Source organism: Schistocerca piceifrons, chromosome 6 (genome assembly GCF_021461385.2).
Source record: "Schistocerca piceifrons isolate TAMUIC-IGC-003096 chromosome 6, iqSchPice1.1, whole genome shotgun sequence".
In the NCBI taxonomy this organism is placed as follows: domain Eukaryota; kingdom Metazoa; phylum Arthropoda; class Insecta; order Orthoptera; family Acrididae; genus Schistocerca; species Schistocerca piceifrons.
In genome coordinates this window covers 198,234,049-198,261,475 of record NC_060143.1, presented here as the reverse complement: position 1 = coordinate 198,261,475, position 27,427 = coordinate 198,234,049, and the positions used below count along the sequence as shown (strand labels likewise).

At 40.8% G+C, this 27,427-nt stretch overlaps 1 protein-coding gene across 1 annotated transcript in view; it reads right to left on the bottom strand.

Annotated features, from left to right (window-relative positions):
* The window catches only part of LOC124803099 (polyubiquitin), a 120,747-nt gene that overhangs the window by 14,602 nt on the left and 78,718 nt on the right, over positions 1–27,427 (bottom strand). The window contains exon 5 of the mRNA XM_047264254.1: positions 16,524–16,707. Within this exon, the coding sequence (XP_047120210.1) occupies positions 16,524–16,707 (184 nt within the window). The remainder of the gene's footprint in view (positions 1–16,523; positions 16,708–27,427) is intronic.

Here is a 27,427-nt window from a genome sequence, read left to right as displayed (position 1 = left end):
AGAAGTGAGAGAGAGACATCCTGGTCATTAATATGGTAGACACTATGACGGAATCGAAACATGACGCGTCTGCAGCGGCGGATCAGAAGGGGCGCAGCGCTACGAAAAAGGAACCGCTTTTCTTTCCAGTAGCGCCCTGTGGAGTTCGGTAAGGCTTAAACGGATCGGTAATGACACCACTAAATACACTGACAGAAAAACAATCGCAATACCAAGAAGGAGTTGTGCGACATAAAGGAAAGTTGGTAGACGTATTTCTATTTCCGAAAGATGATGTCTGTTCAAATTTCGTGCCAGTCACATAAGAGTGGCGCTAATAGCGCCACTATGAGGTGAAAATCAAATTTCCGTTAAATTCACACTGCAATGGTTATGAAAGTAAGTTACCTTTGTCCTTGTACGTAGTGAGTTTATGCTGGTCAAGCCTTTAAGGCGACAGAGACGCCATTATTTACACCACACTGAGCGTCGATACACGATCCACGATGGATCAACGGGGTTTGAACGAGGTCGTGCAGCAGGGCTACGAGAAGCGCGATGTCCCTTCTGCGATATTTCAGAAAGACTTGGCAGGAATGTAGCCACTGTACATGATTGCTGGCAGTGGTGGTCACGGGAATGTACGGCAGCAAGAAGACTGGGCCATGGACGGCCACGTGAAAGTACCAAGGGGGAAGACCATCCTGTTCAGCGTATGGTTATGTCACATCGTACTGCATCTGCAGCACCAATTTGAGCAGCAGTTGGCCCCACAGTAACACAACGACCTATTACAAATCAGTTACTTTAAGGACAGGTCCGAGCCAGACTGAACCGAAACCACTGCAATTTGTGCCTTCAGTGGTATCCAACGAGAACTCATTGGAGGGAAGAGTGGAGATCTGTTGTGTTTTCTGATGAAAGCTGGTTCTACCGCAGTGCTAGTGGTGGCCACGTGTTAGAAGGATGCCGTTTGAAGCCCTGCAACCAACCGGTCTTGTAGATCGAGTCAGGTCTTACAGTCAGACAGGTAACAGCTACAATGTACTCCACCGAAGACTACACCGATATGATACTGATCTATCGGGAGACGCACCGCAATGCACCTGAAGCCCGAAGGCTGTCTGCACAACCTTCTCCAACGCTACGTCATTATTTTAGACGTACAGAAATGCGTTTAAAAACCGAGGAAGATTTCCAGGTACAATGTGTCTTGGAAATACGAATCTGTGACACATCCGATTTTGTCCGGAATGTTACTGAGTATTTTGGAGCACATCCCACGCACGGTAAGCATAGCTTAAATGAAAATAAGGTGTACATACAACGCTATATAAACGAAAGTGTTATCATGCTAATGCATTTAGATGCAGTACTATTTGTACCTATAATAATAATAGTAACAATAATAATAATAATAATAATAATAATAAAACCCATGGAAGCCCGGGAAAAGAATAGGCCTCCGGTATGTTCTGCCAGTCGTAAAAGGCGACGAAAAGAACAAACCTCTAATAGGGCTAACCCCCCTTTTAGCGTGATTAGTTGGTTCAGGACAGAACTAATGAAGCCTCGGACAAGCGCTGTCATGGTCGGGGACGACGCTTCAACCCTATGCCCGTCCACAATGGTAACGACACTGCTAGCCACATGGAAAATGATTTAAATCCAAATAGAGGTGTTTTGCAGGATATGCTTCCTGCAACCACCCTAGAAGGAAAACAAAGACAGAGGATGAGATGGTCAGGTGAAGTTAACCGCCACCTCATGTTCTGTTATTACCAAGCAACAAACTTAGGAACCAACACAACTGGATACAGTTCGCATGTAAACACAACATTTATTGCTAGATACCCAGAATTAAAATTTTTAACAGAACAACGACTAGCTGATCAGATCCGTGTAATAATAAAAAAATAACAGGGTATCCCAGTCAGAATTAGAAAACATAAAACAACAAGTACAACAAATACTGGAACAAAATAATGTGCAATCAGAAGAAGAAGAAAATACAGTAATGGTCTCAAACATCCCAGAGCAAACAAACAAAGAATAACACACATCAATTAAACAATCAGAGGAAAACGAAATTTTAAGACAGCCACCAGAACAAGCACAAATAGAACACGAAGTGACACACATGTTAGATATAGAAGAAAAATTTCAGCTGACATATATACAATACAAAGACGCCAATACAGACATTAGACCATTCTTGCATAGACCACCAAATAACCCACAAGTCGAAACAACAATAACAACTATCAACAACACAATCATACACAACAAAATAAATGAAAATACAACTATGGAAGAGTTAAAATACTGGTTTATATAGGAGCACTCACTACACTAAATATACACACTAGGCAGAGATCAGAACCAACCAACACACAGAAGAAACCCACAAAACCAGCATGGCAACACAGGCAACAGATCAGAATAGAAAAACTGAGAAAAGACATCGGACAGCTAACACAATTTATAAGAAATGAAATGTCAGACAAAAAACAAAAAAGGTTAGATAAAATCTCACAACAAGAAGCGATAGAGCAATTAGATGAAAAGAAGCAGAAATTACAAGCATTGGCCAAACGACTTAGATGATACAAAAAAGGTGAAAATAGAAGGAAACAAAACCAAACATTCAACACAAACCAAAAGTAATTTTACCAGACAATAGATAACACACACATTAAAATAGACAATCCACCAAACATAACAGACATGGAACACTTCTGGAGCAACATATGGTCAAACCCGGTACAGCATAATAGGCATGCACGGTGGATACAAGCAGAAACAGACGCATACAAGATGATACCACAAATGCCTGAAGTGATAATTTTGCAACATGAAGTCACCCAAGCAATTAATTGGAAAGCCCCTGGAAAAGATAAAATAGCAAATTTCTGGCTAAAGAAGTTCAGCTCAACACATTCACATTTAACTAAATTATTTAACAGTTCCATTGCAGACCCATACACATTCCCTGATACACTTACACATGGAATAACTTATCTGAAACCTAAAGATCAAGCAGACACAGCTAACCCAGCTAAATATCGCCACATAACATGCCTACTAACAATATACAAAATATTAACTTCAGTCATTACACAGAAATTAATGACACATACAACACAGAACAAAATTATAAATGAAGAACAAAAAGGCTGTTGCAAAGGAGCACAAGGATGTAAAGAGCAACTGATGATAGATGCAGGGGTGACATATCAAGCTAAAATGAAACAAAGGTCGCTACACTACGCATACATTGATTACCAAAAAGCTTTTGATAGTGTACCCCACTCATGGTTGCTGCAAATACTGGAAATATACAAAGTAGATACTAAATTAATACAGTTCCTAAACATAGTAATGAAAAATTGGAAAACCACACTTAATATCCAAACAAATTCAAATAATACCACATCACAGCCAATACAGATTAAGTGTGGAATATACCAAGGAGACTCATTAAGTCCTTTCTGGTTCTGCCTTGCTCTGAACCCACTATCCAACATACTAAATAATACAAATTATGGATACAATATCACTGGAACATACCAACACAAAATCACACATTTGCTATACATGGATGACCTAAAACTACTGGCAGCAACAAATCAACAACTCAACCAATTACTAAAGATAACAGAAGTATTCAGCAATGATATAAATATGGCTTTTGGAACAGACAAATGTAAGAAAAATAGCATAGTCAAGGGAAAACACACTAAACAAGAAGATTACATATTGGATAACCACAGCGACTGCATAGAAGCGATGGAAAAAACAGATGTCTATAAATATTTAGGATACAGACAAAAAATAGGAATAGATAACACAAATATTAAAGAAGAACTAAAAGAAAAACATAGACAAAGACTAACAAAAACACTGAAAACAGAATTGACAGCAAGAAACAAGACAAAAGCTATAAATACTTATGCTATACCGATATTGACCTACTCATTTGGAGTAGTGAAATGGAGTAACACAGACCTAGAAGCACTCAATACACTTACACGATCACAATGTCACAAATATAGAATACATCACATACATTCAGCAACAGAAAGATTCACATGAAGCAGGAAGGAAGGAGGAAGGGGAGTTATCGACATAAAAACCTACATTATGGACAGGTAGACAATTTAAGAAAATTCTTTCTAGAACGAGCAGAAACTAGCAAAATACACAAAGCAATCACTCATATAAATACATCGGCTACACCACTTCAATTTTATAACCACTTCTACAAACCTTTAGATCAAATAACATCAACAGATACAAAGAAAGTAAATTGGAAAAAGAAAACACTACATGGCAAGCACCCGTATCATCTAACACAGCCACACATCAATCAAGATGAATCCAACACATGGCTAAGAAAAGGCAATATATACAGTGAGACAGAAGGATTCATGATTGCAATACAGGATCAAACAATAAACACCAGATATTACAAGCAAGCATATTATTAAAGATCCCAATACCACAACAGATAAATGCAGACTTTGCAAACAACAAATAGAAACAGTAGATCACATCACAAGCGGATGTACAATACTAGCAAATACAGAATACCCCAGAAGACATGACAATGTAGCAAAAATAATACATCAACAACTTGCCATACAACATAAACTAATAAAACAACACGTTCCCACATACAAGTATGCACCACAAAATGTACTGGAGAATGATGAATACAAATTATACTGGAACAGAACCATTATAACAGATAAAACAACACCACATAACAAACCTGACATCATACTCACCAATAAAAAGAAGAAATTAACACAACTAATCGAAATATCCATACCCAATACAACGAATATGCAGAAGAAAACAGGAGAAAAAATTGAAAAATACATCCAACTGGCTGAGGAAGTCAAGGACATGTGGCATCAGGATAAAGTTGACATTATACCAATTATACTATCAACTACAGGAGTCATACTACACAATATCCACCAATACATCAACGCAATACAGCTACATCCAAACGTATATATACAACTACAGAAATCTGTAATTATTGATACATGTTCAATTACCCGAAAGTTCCTAAATGCAATGTAACATATACCGTACAGTTAAAAGGAAGTCACGCTTGATCAAGGTCCGCGTCACTTTCCATTTTTAACCAGACATAAGGTCTGAGAAAGGAAAGAAATAATACTATTATGCTCATTATTATTATGATGAAACTCATTAGATCTCGCCCAGTAATTCCAATTTCTCATCGTAATTAGGACAAAGAAGAGCTGCAGCGGACCTGGGGCCTTCGGTACAAAGGATTGTGGAGGAACAAAAATGGCATCCCTTTAAGGTGCACCTATATCAGAAACTATATGGAAACGGTTCGCAAAATCGAGTGTCGTTCTGTGGACGTCTCGTAAATAAAGTAACCGTAAATCTGGGTTTCATCAGGCAGATTTAATAGGGAGATGAATGCTATTTCACCAATGACACCACTGTCAATAGGCACAATCTACGAAGGCTATTCGGAAAGTAAGGAACAATACGTCGTGAAATGGAAACCACAGTGAAAATCAAAACTGTTTTATTTGCAATGGTTAGCTACACCTTCCAGCTACTTCTCTACACAGTGGCTGCTCAGACTTAGACATCTGTGGTAGCGTTGCACCAACTTTTCACCTCCCTCGTTATGGAAGATAGCCGCCAGTGCTTTTCGACAATTTTCTACCCTGGACTGCAGCTCGCTGTCTGTGTCAAAATACTGTCTTCATAGCCAGCGGTTCATTTGAGCAGAGACGAGCCTCAGGGGTAGTCAATTAAGGGCTGTATTGTGGGTGATCAAACACTTTCCATCGAAAACGCTGCAGGAGCATCTTCACTGCCACTGCAGAGTGCGGCTGAGAATTGCCGTGTAGAACGAACTGCATGACAGTTATGTTATGTGGATTGCATAGCTTCAGGCGAAATCTTTCGCCAGGCCCTCATACTTGGTGGGAGGTGCTAATTTCTATCCATCTTCAGATTCTCACTGTGAGCTCAGAACTTATCCCCAAACGGTGGATAAGTCGTGATGTTTTATTCTATGGCCATAGAGCTCGCCTGATTTAACACCCTTGGATTTTTTCTTATGGGGTTATATCAAAACCAGGATTTACGAGACAGAAACGGAAAATTCACATGTGTTAAAAGGAAGAATACATCATGCTTGCACTTCAGTATCTGCAGAAATTCGCATTTGGGAGGACGACGGTTCAATCCCGTCTCCGGCCATCCTGATTTAGGTTTTCCGCAATTTCCCTAAATCGCTTTAGGCAAATGCCAGGATAGTTCCTTTGAAAGGGCACGGCCGATTTCCTTCGCAATCCTTCCCTCACCCGAGCTTGCGCTCCGTCTCTAATGACCTCGTTGTCGACGGGACGTTAAACACTAATCTCCTCCTCCTCCTCCTCCTCCTCTGCAGAAATGTTAAGAGGTGTCCATGCTAACACTGAGAGGCGCTTCTTACATCAATGCCCCCAACAAGGGGGACATGCATTTGAACGTTTGTATTATGAAGAATGCAATTATAAAGACGTCAGTTCATAACATAGGTTTAAAGGAACATAATTTATGATATTCATTATATTCATTGTTCTTTATTGCAATCAAAGATGTTACACCGTTTATGCTATACTGCCAACTGTGAAGCACGCATTGATGCGTTATGTATTGTTAACAAATTAGCTGTCATATGTTGATATGACTTTAAACAGATGATTAATACGCTTCGGCCCTTGTGCGTATTGTTTTGGTAGAGAACAATCACTCTTCTACAAAGACACATTTCTTGAGCCCAGGAATCGAACACGGCATCCTTCCTACGCAAGCAAGTTTTCGAGCGACGAGCTGTAGGACCTGTTATAGCTGTAAAGCGTTTGTTTTCGAGCACTGGTCGTAAATTTCGCTGGGTCTGCTCCCTGTAGGTGTGGCACCCCCTTTAATGTTCTACTTAGGCAAATCTTTCGGTGTCTGTGGTATCCAGGATTGACTAATGCCAACAATTCGTGGCGAGTTAATTGTTTTCGTGATTCAAAAGCTTTTGTATACTCGTCAGTTTCTTGTTTTGCTTTGAGAAATCAAGAACATTGCACTACAATTAAGTCCTTGTATAAATAATTACGCAGAAGAGCGACAGCACATTTGTAAGATGCAAGCTTGTTGATGCACGATCTGTTGCGATAGTACAAGATAGTTTAATGTTATATTCTTCGAGAATTACTAGCAGTGTACTGAAAATACCTTTTCCTAACCAAATTTCTAATTCAGTAATGTAGAGAAAAAATAATTGCAAGTAACTCTCAGTCATACATATAAATGGTGATTCAAAAAGAAAGAACAGATTTCAGTTGTTTTTTACGACCACCTATAAAAGACAGAAACATATTGCGCATATCACTGGATATGCAGTCGTTTCAGCGAAAAGTCCCCTCTGCACTGGCAGATATATGGCTGGCACAAAACGTTCTTGGAAGTTTGTTGCATAGACAGAGGGAAGAGCATTGGTCGGCCAAACACGTCTGATGAAAATGTCGAGTGCATCCCAGATGCGTTCACACGGAGCCCTGAAAATTCCACAAGACTGGTAGGCCAGGAACTTCGACTTCCTCAAATAACGGTGCTTATGAAGTCTTACAAGTTGTAGTTACTGCAGTAATTGCGTCCCGGCGACCATAACAGAAGGTATGAATTTTCCATTCCAGTTCTCCAGGATATGGCAGAGGATACTTTTTCCGGACGACTCATGTTTTCGGACGAACCCATAATGTAAGAATTTCGGGGTCACAGTATCCTGATGCCGTCGTCGAACATGAAAGAGAGTCACCGACACTGAATGTGTTTTGTGCCGTTTCTGTTCACAAAGTTTATGGACCTTCCTCTTTTGTGGAGAAACCTGTGACAGGAATGTCATACTTTTCGGGTGTGCTGCAAAATTTGTTGTTACCTCAACTGGACAAAGATTCCAATGATTACACTTTTATGCATGATGGCACCCCACCATGCATGATGGCATCCCACCTCATTTTCACCTTAAGGTGTGGCGTTATCTTAACAACACTGCCCCACATCGTTGGAATGGAAGAGTTGGACAACAAGACCTTGTTCATTGCTTTTGGACTCTGGGTTACCAGAACTCACATCTTGCAATTTTTCTGTAGGTGTATATACAAGACAAAGTCTTTGTCCCACCTGAGACAGCTACTCCGTTCCTGGTTCTGAGAAATCGAATCATTGAAGCTGTTGATTCAATAAACAGGGACCTGTTGAGATGTGTGTAGAATGAAATGGGGTTCCGGTTTGATGTTTCTCGAGCAACACACATGTTGAGTGTATAGTATAGTGTCTGTGCGAACATAAGACTTTGAGCCTTCCTCTATCCAGTGACAGGCGTAATGTGTTTCTATCTTTCACAGTTTGTCTATAATAAAGAACTGAAATTTGTTCTCTCTTTTTGAATCACCCTGTATTGTTAAACAGGTTTTATTGAAAATCATTGCACTTTCCTCCGTCATGATACTATTGTCTGTACCCGATTGTAAAAACTAAAAACAAAAAGTCGGTAGATTTAGATGAAGTACCAAAGTGTGTACTGAAACAATGCATAGAGTTTATACAAGGCCCCTTAACAAATATAATAAATGAATCCTTCACATCAATGACATTTCCACAGCAGTTAAAACAGGCAAGAGTTGTATCTTTGCTTAAGAAAGGTAATGCAGAAGACGTAGAAAATTATCGGCCCAATTCCCTGCTGTCACCATTCTCAAAAATAATAGAAGCAATTATGAAAGACAGATTAATGAATTAACTCAATAAACACTATCTTTTAAGCAAATCACAGCTTGGTTTTTGAAGTGGCAAAAATACGGAATTCATAAAAGTTGAACTTAATGCTCTTGACAAAGATGTGTGTGTGTCACACACACATTTTTGGATCTCTCTGAGGCCTTTGATACACTCCACCACAAGATTCTATTAAATAAATTAGAAGCATTACGAATAAGAGGTATAGCTAACGACTTGTTTCGATCATACCTAGCAGACAGGGTACAAAGAGATAACACATGCTTCAAATAGATCTAAACATTTAGTAAAACACTTATCGGAACCAAAATACATTAATATAGGGGTTCTGCAAGGTAGCATATTACTACCAATACTGTTCCTGATATACATCAATGACTTTCCCAGTAGGCCCATATAAAAAGATACTCATCAGAATTGAGCTTCTTCTTTCTTCTTGTAGACAAAGTGAACGGCTTGTCTGGCACCAAAGTACCATATGGAACCTAAGCAAGAAGTCTCTCATGGTGAAAAAATTCTCTTCATTGATGGCAGCAGTATAACAGTCACTGAGAAAACAAGAGAATTCCTTGCAGAGAAAGCAAATGAAACTCTCAGGGAAGTTTACGATTGGTCAATAAGCAATAAAATGACATTGAACCTAAAGAAAACTAATGGCATGAATTTCAGTTTGAAGAGGGAAAATGACAACGTTAAATTAAATGTAGATGGCACCTCTATAGATTGTGTAACATATGCAAAATTTCTAGGAATCAATGTTGATTCTCAGTTGAAGTGGTGTGAAAACACAAAGGTACTTGCAAACAGAATGTCATCAGCATGTTATGCCCTTAGAATCCTATCATCAGTGTGTGACATGCAGTGTCTTTTAGTTACATACTATTCATATGTACACTCAATTCTTAGCTGTGGAATTCTTTTTTGGGGAATAAATGCACAAAATATGAACACAATTTTCAAACTCCAGAAAAGACCCATGTGAATAATAACTAAAATAGTAGTTGAGATCATTGTAAAGATCTGTTCAAAACACAGGGGATTTCAACTGCTCCATGTGAATACATTCACCAGTCAGTTGTACACATCAAAAATAACATTGGTAATTACTGCACATACAAATCTGTCTGTGACCATGGAACAAGAGCTAGACTCAACTTACATTTACCAAGAAAAAATAAACACAAAACTCAAAACAGCATTTCCTACCAAGGAATAAAACTGTACAATAAATTACCGTAAGAGATTAAATAAATCGTAAAAATACACTTATTTAGAAAGGCAGCTAAACAGTACCTGATATGCAATACATTTTAGACACTGAAGTATTACTTGGATAGAACAGAGTAGGGATTTGGTAAAAAATGTTATACAAATAAATAATAATAATGATTATAAAACATCCAACCTTCCACATAACACCTTCACAATATGTTATTTCCTTCTTTCTTCCTTTTCTAGAAAATCTTACCCCCTAGCTATGGATAGCACAACACTAACACCTCTTCCTCTTCTTGAGCTCAACATTTCACTCATTATCGAGGGATGCTGACTCAGTTTTTCAGGATAGGAAACGGGAAGTTTCATACAGAAACTGGCCCAGAGAACACCAGTGTGTGTTGTGTGTGAAGTGTTATGAAACAATGTGTGTATAGTATGTGCAGTGACTGATGGTGAGATATGAGTGAACAGTGTGGCATTGTTGTGTTGTTGTGGTCTTCAGTCCTGAGACTGGTTTGATGCAGCTCTCCATGCTACTCTATCCTGTGCAAGCTTTTTCATCTCCCAGTACCTACTGCAACCTACATCCTTCTGAATCTGCTTAGTGTATTCATCTCTTGGTCTCCCTCTACGATTTTTACCCTCCACGCTGCCCTCCAATACTAAATTGGTGATCCCTTGATGCCTCAGAACATGTCCTACCAACCGATACCTTCTTCTGGTCAAGTTGTGCCACAAACTTCTCTTCTCCCCAATCCTATTCAATACTTCCTCATTAGTTATGTGATCTACCCATCTAATCTTCAGCATTCTTCAGTAGCACCACATTTCGAAAGCTTCTATTCTCTTCTTGTCCAAACTATTTATCGTCCATGTTTCACTTCCATACATGGCTACACTCCATACGAATACTTTCAGAAATGACTTCCTGACACTTAAATCAATACTGGATGTTAACAAATTTCTCTTCTTCAGAAACGCCTTCCTTGCTATTGCCAGCCTACATTTTATATCCTCTCTACTTCGACCATCATCAGTTATTTTGCTCCCCAAATAGCAAAACTCCTTTACTACTTTAAGTGCCTCATTTCCTAATCTAATTCCCTCAGCATCACCCGACTTAATTAGACTACATTCCATTATCCTTGTTTTGCTTTTGTTGATGTTCATCTTATATCCTCCTTTCAATACACTGTCCATTCCATTCAACTGCTCTTCCAAGTCCTTTGCTGTCTCTGACAGAATTACAATGTCATCGGCGAACCTCAAAGTTTTTATTTCTTCTCCATGAATTTTAATACCTACCCCGAATTTTTCTTTTGTTTCCTTTACTGCTTGCTCAATATACAGATTGAACAACATCGGGGAGAGGCTATAACCCCGTCTTACTCCCTTCCCAACCACTGCTTCCCTTTCATGTCCCTCGACTCTTATAACTGCCATCTGGTTTCTGTACAAATTGTAAATAGCCTTTCGATCCCTGTATTTTACCCCTGCCACCTTTAGAATTTGAAAGAGAGTATTCCAGTCAACATTGTCAAAAGCTTTCTCTAAGTCTACAAATGCTAGAAACGTAGATTTGCCTTTCCTTAATCTTTCTTCTAAGATAAGTCGTAAGGTCAGTATTGCCTCACGTGTTCCAGTGTTTCTACGGAATCCAAACTGATCTTCCCTGAGGTTGGCTTCTACTAGTTTTTCCATTCGTCTGTAAAGAATTCGTGTTAGTATTTTGCAGCTGTGACTTATTAAGCTGATAGTTCGGTAATTTTCACATCTGTCAACACCTGCTTTCTTTGGGATTGGAATTATTATATTCTTCTTGAAGTCTGAGGGTATTTCGCCTGTTTCATACATCTTGCTCACCAGATGGTAGAGTTTTGTCAGGACTGGCTCTCCCACAGCCGTCAGTAGTTCCAATGGAATATTGTCTACTCCGGGGGCCTTGTTTCGACTCAGGTCTTTCAGTGCTCTGTCAAACTCTTCACGCAGTATCGTATCTCCCATTTCATCTTCATCTACATCCTCTTCCATTTCCATAATATTGTCCTCAAGTACATCGCCCTTGTATAGACCCTCTATATACTCCTTCCACCTTTCTGCTTTCCCTTCTTTGCTTAGAACTGGGTTTCCATCTGAGCTCTTGACATTCATACAAGTCGTTCTCTTATCTCCAAAGGTCTCTTTAATTTTCCTGTAGGCGGTATCTATCTTACCCCTAGTGAGATAGGCCTCTACATCCTTACATTTGTCCTCTAGCCATCCCTGCTTAGCCATTTTGCACTTCCTATCGATCTCATTTTTGAGACGTTTGTATTCCTTTTTGCCTGTTTCACTTACTGCATTTTTATATTTTCTCCTTTCATCAATTAAATTCAGTATTTCTTCTGTTACCCAAGGATTTCTACTAGCCCTCGTCTTTTTACCTACTTGATCCTCTGCTGCCTTCACTACTTCATCCCTCAAAGCTACCCATTCTTCTTCTACTGTATTTATTTCCCCCATTCATGTCAATTGCTCCCTTATGCTCTCCCTGAATCTCTGTACAACCTCTGGTTCTTTTAGTTTATCCAGGTCCCATCTCCTTAAATTCCCACCTTTTTGCAGTTTCTTCAGTTTTAATCTACAGGTCATAACCAATAGATTGTGGTCAGAGTCCACATCTGCCCCTGGAAATGTCTTACAATTTAAAACCTGGTTCCTAAATCTCTGTCTTACCATTATATAATCTATCTGATACCTTTTAGTATCTCCAGGGTTCTTCCATGTATACAACCTTCTTTCATGATTCTTAAACCAAGTGTTAGTTATGATTATGTTGTGCTCTGTGCAAAATTCTACCAGGCGGCTTCCTCTTTCATTTCTGTCCCCCAATCCATATTCACCTACTATGTTACCTTCTCTCCCTTTTCCTACACTCGAATTCCAGTCACCCATGACTATTAAATTTTCGTGTCCCTTCACAATCTGAATAATTTCTTTTATTTCATCATACATTTCTTCAATTTCTTCGTCATCTGCAGAGCTAGTTGGCATATAAACTTGTACTACTGTAGTAGGTGTGGGCTTCGTGTCTATCTTGGCCACAATAATGCGTTCACTATGCTGTTTGTAGTAGCTTACCCGCATTCCTATTTTCCTATTCATTATTAAACCTACTCCTGCATTACCCCTATTTGATTTTGTGTTTATAACCCTGTAGTCACCTGACCAGAAGTCTTGTTCCTCCTGCCACCGAACTTCACTAATTCCCACTATATCTAACTTCAACCTATCCATTTCCCTTTTTAAATTTTCTAACCTACCTGCCCGATTAAGGGATCTGACATTCCACGCTCCGATCCGTAGAACGCCAGTTTTCTTTCTCCTGATAACGACATCCTCTTGAGTAGTCCCCGCCCGGAGATCCAAATGGGGGACTATTTTACCTCCGGATTATTTTACCCAAGAGGACGCCATCATCATGTAATCATACAGTAAAGCTGCATGCCCTCGGGAAAAATTACGGCTGTAGTTTCCCCTTGCTTTCAGCCGTTCGCAGTACCAGCACAGCAAGGCCGTTTTGGTTATTGTTACAAGGCCAGATCAGTCAATCATCCAGACTGTTGCCCTTGCAACTACTGAAAAGGCTGCTGCCCCTCTTCAGGAACCACACGTTTGTCTGGCCTCTCAACAGATACCCCTCCGTTGTGGTTGCACCTACGGTACTGCTATCTGTATCGCTGAGGCACGCAAGCCTCCCCACCAACGGCAAGGTCCATGGTTCATGGGGAGAGGAGTGTGGCATTACATTATTTAATAAGTTATTTGTAAAAAAAGTATTGTATACCAGTAGTAAGTCTAATGATTGTCTCTAACTAGGAGTCTGTAAATGTATGCTTCTATGAATTAGCTTATTTTAAAATGATCTAAGCTTGTAAATACTTTAACATGTCCCATATCCTTGTAAAAAGAGATCTACTGATGAATAAAGCTACTACTACTACTACTACTACTATTACTAAGCAAATGAGTGAGATTGTTTCTCATTTCTTCTCCTATAAACATAAGATATTTCGTCATGCATTGTTAGATTGAAGCATATTACCAACTAATAAATTATTAAAGTTTTGTAGCTTGATTACTGTGGGATATGATTTGAATGATTATTTCTGTTTAGCTATTATATATGTAGATTTGAACAACAAATCAGTTGTGATTCCTTTTTCTTGATGTTGCTTTCTCCACAAATTTTCACTTTCACTCATGAATTTTTCTAAACTTTGTCTTTCTTCGCTATGTATGATTTCTATGCGTTTCATGGGTGATATGCACTTCGTATGAGCACCGATTTTATAATTTATTTTTTTAGTACGATTAGCAGAAACACCAACTAAACTCGTGTAATCAATAAACAAACGTCCCTTGCTTTTCACCTTGAGTTCACAAACTTATGAACACACTGTGCATATTAGCAAGTTTTTGTCATTTGCAGACAGCTGCGGCTAAGCCTTTTGATAGTTTTGAAAATGTAATAAAGCAACAGAATTTTCCCACTATAATTTTAAGCCCACTGTTACTCCCATTTCTACCTTGTAGACTTCTTATAGTTTTTAGTCTCCGAAGATTCACTATATGTTTCTTTGTTAGCACCAGGCCCTGATCTAGGGATTGGGGGGCGAAGGGGGGGGGGGGTGGTATCTGCCTCGGGCGACAAATACAGGGGCCGCTATATTTGCATTCTTGATACAACCTTGTTTCACAAATCGCCTAGCATCCAGCGTACGTTGGTCTATCGATTAGTCATATGATTTTAAAACGCATCCTTGTTGGTTTCTGAACATTTTTGAACATACTCTAAGTTGATTTCTGAACGAATCATAAGTTAATTTTTGAAAGCATGCATAGTGTATGTGATGTCTCTGCTAGGGGAATCCCCGTCACATCTAGAAATAAAAAACTTTCCCGCAGACAAAAGGGGATGAGGCTATACGAGATGAGCCCAATAAACCCAAAAGGGTGAATGCCAATCGCTCTTTGTTTATATGGTTGACTGAATGTGTGAATGATCGGTCTTGTTATAATTATTAGCGGAATCCACAGATTCAGACTACCAGAGTGAAAGTAAACGGCTAACAGGAATAATAGGTAAGAAAGATTACATATTATCTTCTCGGTGTATCCAAGAAAATGAAATTTTGACAGAAAATTTTTGCCAGAAGGCTACACTACTATGGGCCAGTTGTACAGTCAAACAGGCTGACTGGGAGCAGCAAAGGCACCACAGGACATTTTAATTTCCACTTTCCTTAATATAGGTTTGATAGCTTTCATTACAAAGTATACTTGTTTGAATTCCTCAGAGCGAAATACAGTGACGTGCAATAGAAGAATGCTATGTGAAGAGGTGTGACACTGCGCTTTGGCACACTTAAGACCAAATAACATGTCTTGCACTTCCTCAAACATATATGTTTTATTTATCACACTCCTCAGAAAGATTGTGCTACAAAATGAACTTATTTCTGAAAAATGTTTTTTTTTAATTTTTTACCATCCTATCTCAAACACTCGAGGGTTTTTTGCCCCGGTTCGGAAATATCCTGGATCCGGGACTGGCTAGCAACATCATTACGTTTTTTTTTATTCATTGTCTATTTTAAAACTTTAGCACCAATGCTAGTATCCTGTCAAAGTCTGCATACGTTTTCGGTAATGCTCTGCTCTTGAGGAATAACGAAATTATGCTTAGTTTGAAACAAATGTTGGAATTTTGTAGTCCTTACAGGCCGGCACGCATCCAACTTGCTAATAATGCTACTTGCCTCGTAAGTAACTAATGTCGTGAGCTTAGATTAAAGCACCAACGGCACCACGAGAACAAAGATTCAGCCTGAAATGTTTTGAAATTTTTATCGGTGTACGGCTCCACAAATTTAAATAAAAAATTTATTTTTACACATCCTGTGACCGGAAAACAAATTTTGTGGTTGGGATGGGTAATTTACAGTTAGGGTATGGGATGGTCTGATACAGATGCGGGGAGGGGGGTCACCCCTCGCATCTTCCCCCTGCAAATCACACACTGGTTTAACCAGACGCAGGGTTAATGTCACATTGCTCAGCACCAACATCTACCCTCAGATCTAAGATTAAACTATTTTATCGTAAGACTGTTTTTACTCAATAAAAATCTATTAATCCTATTCTCAGGAGAAGCAACATAATAACATACTGTTATGTTGTGGCTATGGTCCTAGCGTTCAATTGGAAATCACTCAGTACCAGAAATTGGCGGATCAAAAACATAAATAATTTTTTGTTGAGTAAAAACTGTCTTGCAGGAAAAATGATTTAATTTTATAACTTTGTCATGGCTGTGGACCTATACATAAAGGAAAATGTTTCTGCAAAAAGGGTTATTTAAAAACCACATTCTATTGCACATAGATCCCATAAATGACAACAGAAAGCCATTTGGAAACGGCCAAATATTTATAGTAACGGAAACATACCATTCTGAATATTATAGTCCGACAATGTAGAACCTTCCTCCAGTTCTCTTCCGCCAAACAGCAGCCTCAGTTGATCCAGAGGCACACCATCCTTGTACTGGATCTTTGTTTTCACACCTTCTATCGTGTCTGAATCACTCAGGTCAAGTGTAATGGTTCTTCCATTTAGCGTCTTCACAAAAACCTGCATTACGAAGAAACTGAAATGATAAAAAATACACTGTTATTAGTTCATTTCTGTACATAAAAAAGAACACTTCACTGCTGCTGATTTTTAAAAATGTCGTATACTTATGGCCACCAACAGTGAGCAACATTGATTAGGGTAAAAGTATCTTCTCGAAGCGACCTTACTGGGTTCCGATTTTAGTAGATAATTATATCACAAAAGACTGCCGATAAAAAGTAATACGGGAATGAGCCATCTCGTAAAAATCTAACTGGCTTGCAAATAATAATAAACAAGGATCGTTTTATAAGGAAAGAGATTACTTAGAACTGTTATCTTTCAAAAGCATCAAGTGGTTCAAACGGCTCTAAGCGCTATGGGACTTAACATCTGAGGTCATCAGTCCCCTAGTCTTAGAACTACTTAAACCTAACTAACCTAAGGATGTCACAACATCCACGCCCGTGGCAGCATTCGAACCTGCGACCGTAGCAGCCGCGTGGTTCCGGACTGAAGTGCCTAGAACCGCTCGGCCACACTGGTCGGCTCAAAAGCATCATTGAATTTTCTTGATACGCCTTCATTTGCTACATTGAAGACGATGTGTGATTCTAAATAATAACATTTCTCGGGTTACCAATCTTGACGGTTGATTAGAATACCTTTATATACAAATGACCTAGCAGTGGATAACGTCGTAAGCTTCATGAGGCTGTTCGAGAATGGTGCTGTGTGTAGAGAAGTCATAAATGCAGGAAGACCTGCAATGGGTCGATGCTTGGTGCATGAACTGGTGATGATCCTCGTTACAAACAAATGTAACTTATTGAGTATAAATAGGAGGAAAGACCCATTACAGTTTGATGACACGATAGTCGAACAATCACACATCCATTAAATACCTGGAAGTATGCTTATGGAGCGATTTAAAGTAAAGCTAACCATACCACATAGAGACTCATTGGTAGAATCCTCAGGGAACGCCATCAACCCATGTAGGAGATATCTTACAATACTTGAGAACTGCTTCTCAGTGTGGTAATATTACCAGGTAGGGCCGATGGAAGAAACAGCAAAATTAGTTTATTGAAAAGCCAAAAACTTTATCAGAGGAAATTTGCAGGGAAATGATCTGAAACTCCAGCAAAGGGCTACTTTTACTCATATTAGCTTTATATAAGCTTTTCACGCTATTAAAGCATCAACTACATCGCCGCCCCAGGTACTGCCAGCACTGAGGTTGACCTCTCACCCATGGTCGAGTAGGAGGTTGTTTCAAGATGTGGCTGGCAGCGAAAGATTTACCAGAGGACGATAGGAGGGCCTCCCTGATCCGTCTAATGAACAGGTTTCGGGTGCTGTCTGCGGCTGAGAAAGTCCCTGAGCCAAATGAAGTAGATCGCCCTGTTCCAGAGGCAGCCTCTAGGCACATAAGGTCTGGGCTTCATATAGGATGGGATTACTGTTAGTTGGGAGCGCAAATGTTATCTGCATAGAGGGGCCGCTTAGCGATGTGGCTCTGAAGGAAGGGAAGGAATCCAGTGTGCAGTCTGCATGCATACCGGGAGGAGTCATTCCAAATGTGGAATGGGTGCTCCTGGGTACCATGAAGAGCACAGGGTGAAGCCCATTGCAGGTGGTAGTTTATATAGGTGTCGCTCCCTACTGGAATTCTCTCTGGTTTCGGGCGGCTAGCTGAATGGTAAAGACTGCCAGTCTTGCTTGGTAGATGAAGGCAGAGGTCACCATCTGTAGCATCGTCGACAGAACCGACTGTGGTACAAAGCCTAGCAGAGAGTCTGAATCAGAGGCTCAGGCACTTCTGTGTCCTTGTGTATTGCAGCAGATTCCTCGACTTGTACCATAGGATGGTGGGTATCTGACTTCCTCCAAATGGTCACGGTTTCACTACACACAGGAAGTGGCTACACGGATAGTGGGGATCTCGTGATGGGGACTGGTCGGTCTTTTAGGTTAGAAGGTCTTGGGAAAGTGCATAAAGTGCTTCAGTTTCAAAGTGTGCAGGACAAACACTGGTAGAGGTTACACATGGCAACAATCAATATTGTAGTTGTAAACTGCCCTATCTCTGTTGGGAAAGAACAAGAGCTCCAAGCACTAATAGAAAGCACTGAATCTCAAATCGTTATAGGTAAGTAAATCTGGCTAAGGCAAGAATCTTTTACCAATCATCTAACTGTGTGCAGAAAGAACAGATTAAATACAGTTGGTGGTGGAGTGTTTATTGCTATCAGAAGTAGTTCAGCTCATAGTGAAGTTGAAGCAGGTAGTTCCTGTGAGTTAATACAGGCAGAGGTTATACTTAAAACTTAGCTCCGTCCGAACAGGCCTTGGAAGGTCCAGCGGTACCGACCACCCGCCATGTCATCCACAGCCCACAGGCGTCACTGGATGCAGACATAGAGGGGCATGTGGTCAGCACATCGCTCTCCCGGCCGTATGTCAGATTAAGAGGCCGCAGCCGCTACTTCTCAGTCAAGTAGCTCCTCAGTTTGCCTCACAGGGGCTGAGTGCACCTCGCTTGCCATGCGGGATGGTAACCCATCCACGTGCTAGCCCAGCCCGACAGCGCTTAACTTCGGTGATCTGACGGGAACCGGTGTTACTACTGCGACAAGGCCGCTGGATCAAAGTTTATACTTGACAGCCGGAATAAATAAATAATTGGTTCCTTTTATCGACTCCCCAACTCAGATGGTTCAGTTGCTTAACAGTTCAAAGAAAACTCGAGTCTCATTCCAAATAGGTACGCCGTTAATATAATTATAGTTGTGATGAATTCAATTTACCCTCGTCGTGTTGTCGAAAGTCGGTGGTAGGCATACAACGACACCCGGACTCGTACTGAATGCTTTCTTAGAAAATTATTTTGAACAATTATTTTAGGAGCCTACTTGAAATGTAAATGGTTTCAAAAACATACTTGACCTCTTAGCAACAAATAATCCTGACTAAATAGGGAGCATCATGGCAGAAACAGGGACTACTGGCCACAAAGGGGTTGTAGCTAGACTGAATACCGTGACATCCAATCCCACCAAATATTAACGCAAAATACATCTATTTTTTAAAAAATCAGGTAAAGATTTGCTTTTCACATTTCTAAGAGACAGACTCCACTCCTTCTGATCTGATTATGTAAGTGCAGACCAGATGTGGTTTGAATACGAAGAAATGGTATCGACGACAACTAATTGATATATACCCGATAAATTAATAAGATATGGTACTGATACGTTATGTTACAAATAATAGGTTAGAACAATGTTGTAAGAGCAACGAAAAAAGCATGCCAAATTTAAAATAACATAAAATTCCGAATATTGACTAAGTTTCACAGAAGTTCGAAATTTAGCACGAACTTCAATGAGAGATGCTTTTAATAGTTTCCATTAAGAATCTCTCTCTCGAAATCTGACAGAAAACCCAAAGTGATTCTGGTCGTACGTAAATTACACCAGCGCAAAGACGCAATCATTACGTTCACGTAGCACACTGGACTCGCATTCGGAAGGACGACGGTTCAATCCCGCGTCCGGCCATCCTGATTTAGGTTTTCCGTGATTTCCCTAAATCGGTCTAGGCAAATGCTGGGATGGTTCCTTTGAAAGGGCACGGCCGACTTTCTTCCCCATCCTTCCCTTATCCGATGAGACCGATGACCTCGCTGTTTGGTCTCTTCCCCCAAACAACCCAACCCAACCCCCAATTACGTTCACTGAGCGAGAACGATGGTCATATTATTGATAACAGCGCCACTAAAGCAGAGTTACTAAATACAGTTTTACGAAATTCTTTCACAAAAGGAGACCAGGTAAATATTCCAGAATTCGAATCAAGAACAATTGCCAACATGAGAAAGTAGATTTCCTCAGTGTAGCGAAACAGCTTAAAACAATAACGGCCAGGCCTCGGCCCAGACTGCATACCAGTCAGGTTCCTTTCGGATTATGCTGATACAATAGCATCGTACTTAGCAAACACATTCAACCGCTTGCTCGCAGAAAGATCCGTACCCAAAGAGCGGGAAGTTGCACAAGTCATACCAATAGCCAAGAAACGAAATACGAGTAACCCGCTGAATTACAGACTCATATCACTAATGTCAATTTGCACTAGGATTTTGGAACATATACTGTGCTCGAACATTATTAATAACTCAAAAAAACTACTTATTGACAAATAGCCAACACGGATTCAGAAGACACTGTTCTTGTGAAACACAACTAGCTCTTTATTCTCCCGAATTAATGAATGATATCGACAGGGGACGACAAATTGATTCCACATTTTTAGATTTCCAGAAGGCTTTTGACACTATTCCTCACTACAGACTTCTAATAACATCGCGTGCCCATGAGAACCGTGTCAGTTGTGTGACTGGATTCGTGAGTTCCTGTCGGAAAGGTCACAGTTCGCAGTAATTGACGGAAAGTCATCAAGTGAAACAGAGGTAATATCTGGCGTTTCCCAGGGAAGTGTTATAGGCTTCTGCTGTTCCTGATCTATACAAACGATTTAGGAGACAATCTCAGCAGCCCTCTTAGATTGTTTGCATATGATGCTGTCATTTACGGTCTCGTGAAGTTATCAGATGATCAAAAGTAATTGCAAAGAGATTGAGACAAGATATCTGTTTGATGTCAAAAAAGGCAATTGACTCTAAACAAAGAAAAGTGTGAAGTCATCCACATGAGTACTAAAAGAAATCCGCTAAATATCGGTTTCACGATAAATCACGCAAAATTACTGTAAATTTAACTAAATACTTAGGAGTTACAATTACGAATAAATTTAATTGGAACGATCACATAGGTAATATTGTGGGGGAAAGCAAACCAAAGACTACAACTGACTGGCAGAAGACTTATAATGCGCAACAGGTTTACTAAAGAGACAGCTTACACTACGCTTGTCCGCCCTTTTCTGGAGTACTGTTGTGCGGAGTGGGATCCATATCGGATAGGACTGGCGGAGGACATCGAAAAACTTCAGAGGTCACCTCGTTTTGTATTATCGAGAAATAGGGGAGAGAGTGTCTCGGATATGATACACGAATTGGGTTGGCAGTCATTAAAACAAAGGCGCTTTTCTCTGTGGCATGAAATTTCAGTCACTAACTTTCTCCTCAGAGTTTGAAAATATTTTGTTGGCACCCACCTACATAGGGAAAAATGATCATAATAATAAAATAAGATAAATCAAAGCTCGCACGGGCAGATTTAAGTGTTCGTTTTTTCCAGCACGCTGTTCGACAGAGGAACGGTACAGAAGTAGCCTGAGGGTGGTTTGATGAACGCTCTGCTAGATACTTAATTGCGAATTGCAGAGTAATCATGTAGATGTACATGTAGAATGCATAGCATTTTGGTACACTGCTGTATACAATTTTTCAATAACATATTCTACATCTACATCTACATCTACATGGATACTCTGCAAATCACATTCAAGTGCCTGGCAGAGGGTTCATCGAACCACCTTCACAATTCTCTATTATTCCAATCTCGTATAGCGCGTGAAAAGAATGAACACCTATATCTTTCTGTACGAGCTCTGATTTCCCTTATTTTATCGTGGTGATCGTTCCTCCCAATGTAGGTCGGTGCAAACAAAATATTTTCGCATTCGGAGGAGAGGGTTGGTGATTGGAATTTCGTGAGAAGATTCCGTCGCAACGAAAACCGCCTTTCTTTTAATGATTTCCAGCCCAAATCCTGTATTATTTCTGACACACTGTCTCCCATATTTCGCGATAATACAAAACGTGCTGCCTTTTTTTGAACTTTTTCGATGTACTCTGTCAGTCCTCCCACATCGCGCAGCAGTATTCTAAAAGAGGAAGGACAAGCGTAGTGTAGGCGCTCTCCTTTGTAGGTCTGTTACATTTTCTAAGTGTCCTGCCAACAAAACGCAGTCTTTGGTTAGCCTTCTCCACAACATTTTCTGTGTGTTCCTTCCAATTTAAGTTGTTCGTAATTGGAATACCTAGGTATTTAGTTGAATTTACGGCTTTTGACTGATTTATCCCGTAACCACCAACCACCACCGCCAACCGTGTTTAGCCTATCCTTTCGGAACACCGTTAGGTTATTCACAAAAATTTCGGCTGTGCTTATATCCAGCTTTCAGTGCCTATAACGATTTGAGCATCAGTGCTTTCTATTAGGGCTTGGAGCTCTGGTACTTTCCCAACACAGCTACGGCAATTTACAACTGTTATACCAATGGTTCCTGTATCTACGTTCTTCCTGCGTTCAGCCTGCTTCCTTTGTGACTGAAGCCCTTCTTGTGTTTTTCCGAGACCCTCTAACCTAAAAAACCGCCCAATCCACGCCACACAGCCCCTGCTACCCGTGTAGCCGCCTCCTGCGCATAGTGGACACCTGACCTATTCAGCGGTACCCGAAACCCAACCACCCATTGGCGCAACTCGAGGAATCTGCAGCCTACACGGTCGCAGAACCGTCTGAGCCTCTGATTCAGACCCTCCACTCAGCTCTGTATCAGAGGTCCGCAATATTGATCTCGAAATTGTAGGTGAATAGGTGTCCAACATGGAGAAACATGTAGGCGTAATGTATTGTTTTCTGACGACCATGTTGTCTTAGCTGAAGACCGAGAAGGTATTGACAATATAGCGAGGAAACGTATGGAAGAACATACAAGTTTTAGTCTGGAAATAAACATCGGATAAACAAAATATTGGGCCGTTGGAGACCTGGGAGAATATTTGATAACAAGCATACGAGAAATAAATAAACGAGTTGAGAACTGGGGATCACAACAATAACAATGGGAACTGATGAAAAAGATGTGCTCTGCAAAGTGGGACTAACATAAGCGATAACAAAAGAGCTGAACTCTGCCTTGTTGAATATTAGCATAAAATACCTATGGATTAGAAGTGTGAGTTCTCAACAAAAAAACGTTAAAATTAAAAATAGGCCTACGCATTTTAGAAACCTGATTTTGAGCATGATGCTGGGGAATTTCTTTATGGGATAAAATTAGAATGACAAAAATTAAGATAAACACGGGAACTGATAAAAACCTATGTATGGTCACAAGAGGAGGTTATTGGAGGAGATACTATCCAGTGAACAGATAGGAATGTGATAGACCAAGCATAAGATGAATCGAGGTATTAGCATAAGCAGAAGTTTATTCAACAGGGGGGAGCTATACTCTAAAATTCTCATTTTTGTATAACTGAGTTGAAGAGTTCCGGTACGAGTCATTCCACAAGCAGTAAATTTTATTTTCATTGTTACTATCTTCTTGGAGATATGGTTCATCTAAGCAACTAAACAGAAGCCTTTCTGTTTTTTATACCATATGCGTTTCGTTTCCTTTTGTTACTGCCCACTGAGGAAATGTAAATAAAATGGATCAAAATGTGTAATTAGAAATTTTTAAGTGTGAATGTAAGAAAAGCTGGCCTTAATGAGAGTTTCATTTTACAGGATATCATTTTCTCTATCGGAATGAGTGGTGCACAGGTTTCGCTCCTTTATGATTCATTCTCCCTGCCATGATTTTGAACTCGGTGCTTTGTTTCTGTGCCACGAACACAGGGAGGCGAGGAAAAAAGCCGCTCTTTTGTGCCGTGATTGTCATTTCCGACATGCTGTTGCCAAGTTTACTACGAGGTGTAGCCTGAATGTTGGGGTAATCAATTCCCCTTACAGTACACCGACAAATCAATTTGTAGAATATAGCATAGGACCTGCACCCTATATGTTTTTTCTAAACTGTGCGTTTTTTACACACTCAAAGAAGACCCTCGGCAAGTTGCCTGACGAGGAGAAATAGGACTGCAGTGGCATCGAATCAGTGGACCACTTACTTGGATGTGAAATGCATGGCTATGAGCGTTAACTGACAGACATCCACAGACACTTTGATTGAGTCATAGAGGAACTAAAGAATATTTACATATAGTACATAATTATAAGGACATTTCTGGGGAATACAGTAAATCCAAGATGTATTCGTCTAGCTACATATTTGGAAAAAAAAAAAGGGTCTATGACACATGAAAAGAAGTGAATACAAAATCCGGAGCCAATCCTGTGGAAAGTACCTCAGTAAATCATTTTTACTGAAAAACCGTGAACAAGCTCAAAAAATGTGATAACAAGGTTAAAAAAAAAAAAACAGAACATTTCATACAAGAGTTTCCTCATAAAGTAATCGTCCACTATTTGAAGATATCTAAAATTCGCACTCCGGGACGAAACTTTAGTACTGACCTACAGCACACTCTAGCGTCAACCGTCCGCAACCACAGTCTGCCTGCCACCTGTTGTTTTGAGCGGCACCCAGCGAGTGCAGTTTGTAATATGGGCCGTAAGGGTAGTGAGACGACCATAAATGAAATAAAACGCTTGCATAATCAGTGCAATATTGCTAAAGTAGTTGGTAGGCCTAGATCAACAGTTCGGTCGACGACACACTGACGTAACAAAGTCATGGGTTAGCGAAATGCACATATACAGGTGACAGTAGCATCGCGAACACAGGGTATAAAATGCCAGTGCATTGGCGGAGCATTTCCAATCCAAAGCCCGCAACCGCCTCCAACTCCTCAAACTCCTCTCTGGCCGGACATGGCGGTTGCACCCCTCTACAATCCTCCACACCTACAAATCCTTAATCAGCCCCATCCTCTGTTATGCCAGTTCCGCCTGGACATCTGCCCCCCCCCCCCCCCCCCTCCAATTCTATAAGTCCCTCCAGATCCTTGAGCGTCATGCACTCCGCCTCACCTTCCGTGTATGCCTCTCGTCCCCCACGCAGATCCTCTATGACCTCATTCCTTTCCCCCATCTGCTCCTATTCCTCGAACATATCCGCATCCTCTACACCTCCCGCCACCTTGATCCCCCTCACCCCCTGGTTGCTCCTCTCCTCTCCCATCCCCGCCCCCTGCCACGTCTTCACTGTTGTGTCCCCCCTACCCTCCATCTCTACACCCTTCATCTCCTTTCCCTAGATGGCTTCCATCAACTCCCCCTCCCGAATGATGCCCCCTCTCCCTCAATTTATCCCTCCTATCAACTCTGATCCTCACCCTCCCTCCTTTCCTCCATCCTTTCCCTGGGCTCCCACTTTCCCCCCTTCCATCCTGTATTTTCTCCCCACCTAACCTCTCCCTACCTCCCTTCTCCCTCCCCCGCCCCCGAGTCCTTTTGTATTCCCTCCTCTGCTTTCCCCACTCCCTGTCGCATCTGCTCAGCACTCCCCACCCCTCCTATGGGTCCTCATCCTCCGTTGGCTCCTTTCCCCCTTCCCCCCTTCGCTTTTCCTCTCCTTCCTCCCTTTTTTATTTTCCCATCATCTGTCCAGTTTTCCCCACCTGCTCTCGGCTGTGGTATGTTATATTTGTGCCAACTTTTTAGTGCAGTGTTTAAGTGAGTGTTCAGTGTTGTGTGTCTTTCCAAAGTGTTGCGAACAGAAATCATGCTGTCGCTGGGTGTGAATTTTATATCTCTTGCGAACAGACACCAGACTCGCCGATTTTTTTAAATTGTCTGTCTTATTTTTCTGCTTCCTGTGTATTTTATTAGCATCATCAACTCTTTGTTTTATGTTTTACGTTCCACAATTTTCTGCCATTTTACCTTTAAGTCACCAATTTTATCGCCAGCTTTTATTATTTATTATCTTCATCTTTTTAAAACAAATTCTGTAGGCTGAAGAGCGGCGTAATAAGCTGCTGCCAGCCCGCCTCCTTCAGGGGGAGTCGAAACTCAATAAAGAAAAAAAAAAGCGGGGCAGTCATTGGAACTCAGGTGATTCATGTGAAAAGGTGTTCGACGTGATTATGGCCGCACGATGGGACTCTGAACGTGGAATAGTATTTGGAGCTAGATGCATGAGTCATTCCATTTCAGAAATCGTTAGGGAATTCAGTATAATGAAATCCACAGTGTCAAGAGTGAGCCGAGAATACCAAATTTCAGACATCACCTCTCACCACAGACAAGGCAGTGACCGACGGCCTTCACTTCACGACTGAGAGCAGCGGCTTTTCCGTAGCGCAAAAATCAACGTGCAACGTATGACGAACGCTTCCATTAGGACAGTGCGCCGAAATTTGGCGTTCATGGATTATAGCAGTGGATGATCGACGGAAATGGCTTTGCTACCAGCACGACACCGCCCGCAGAGCCTCTCCTGGGCTCGTGACCATTTCTATTGGACCCTAGACGACTGCAAAACTGTGGCCCGGTCAGATGAGTCCTGATTTCAGTTGGTATGAATTAATGGTAGGGTTTGAGTGTGACGCAGATCCCACAAAGCCATGGACCCAAGTGGTCAACAAGTCACTGTTCAAACTGGTGGTGGTTCCATAATGGTGTGGTTTTTTTTTTTTAAGTGGAATAGCCTTGAGCCGGCCGGTGTGGCCGTGCGGTTCTAGGCGTGTCAGTCTGGAACCGCGTGACCGCTACGGTCGCAGGTTCGAATCCTGCCTCGGGCATGGATGTGTGTGATGTCCTTAGGTTAGTTAGGTTTAAGTAGTTCTAAGTTCTAGGGGACTTATGACCTAAGAAGTTGAGTCCCATAGTGCTCAGAGCCATTTGAACCATTTTTGAATAGCCTTGATCCTCTGGTTCAGCTGAACCGATCATTGATCATCTGCAGCTATTCATGGACTTCATATTCCCAAACATCGATGGAATTTTTATGAATGACAATGCGCCATGTT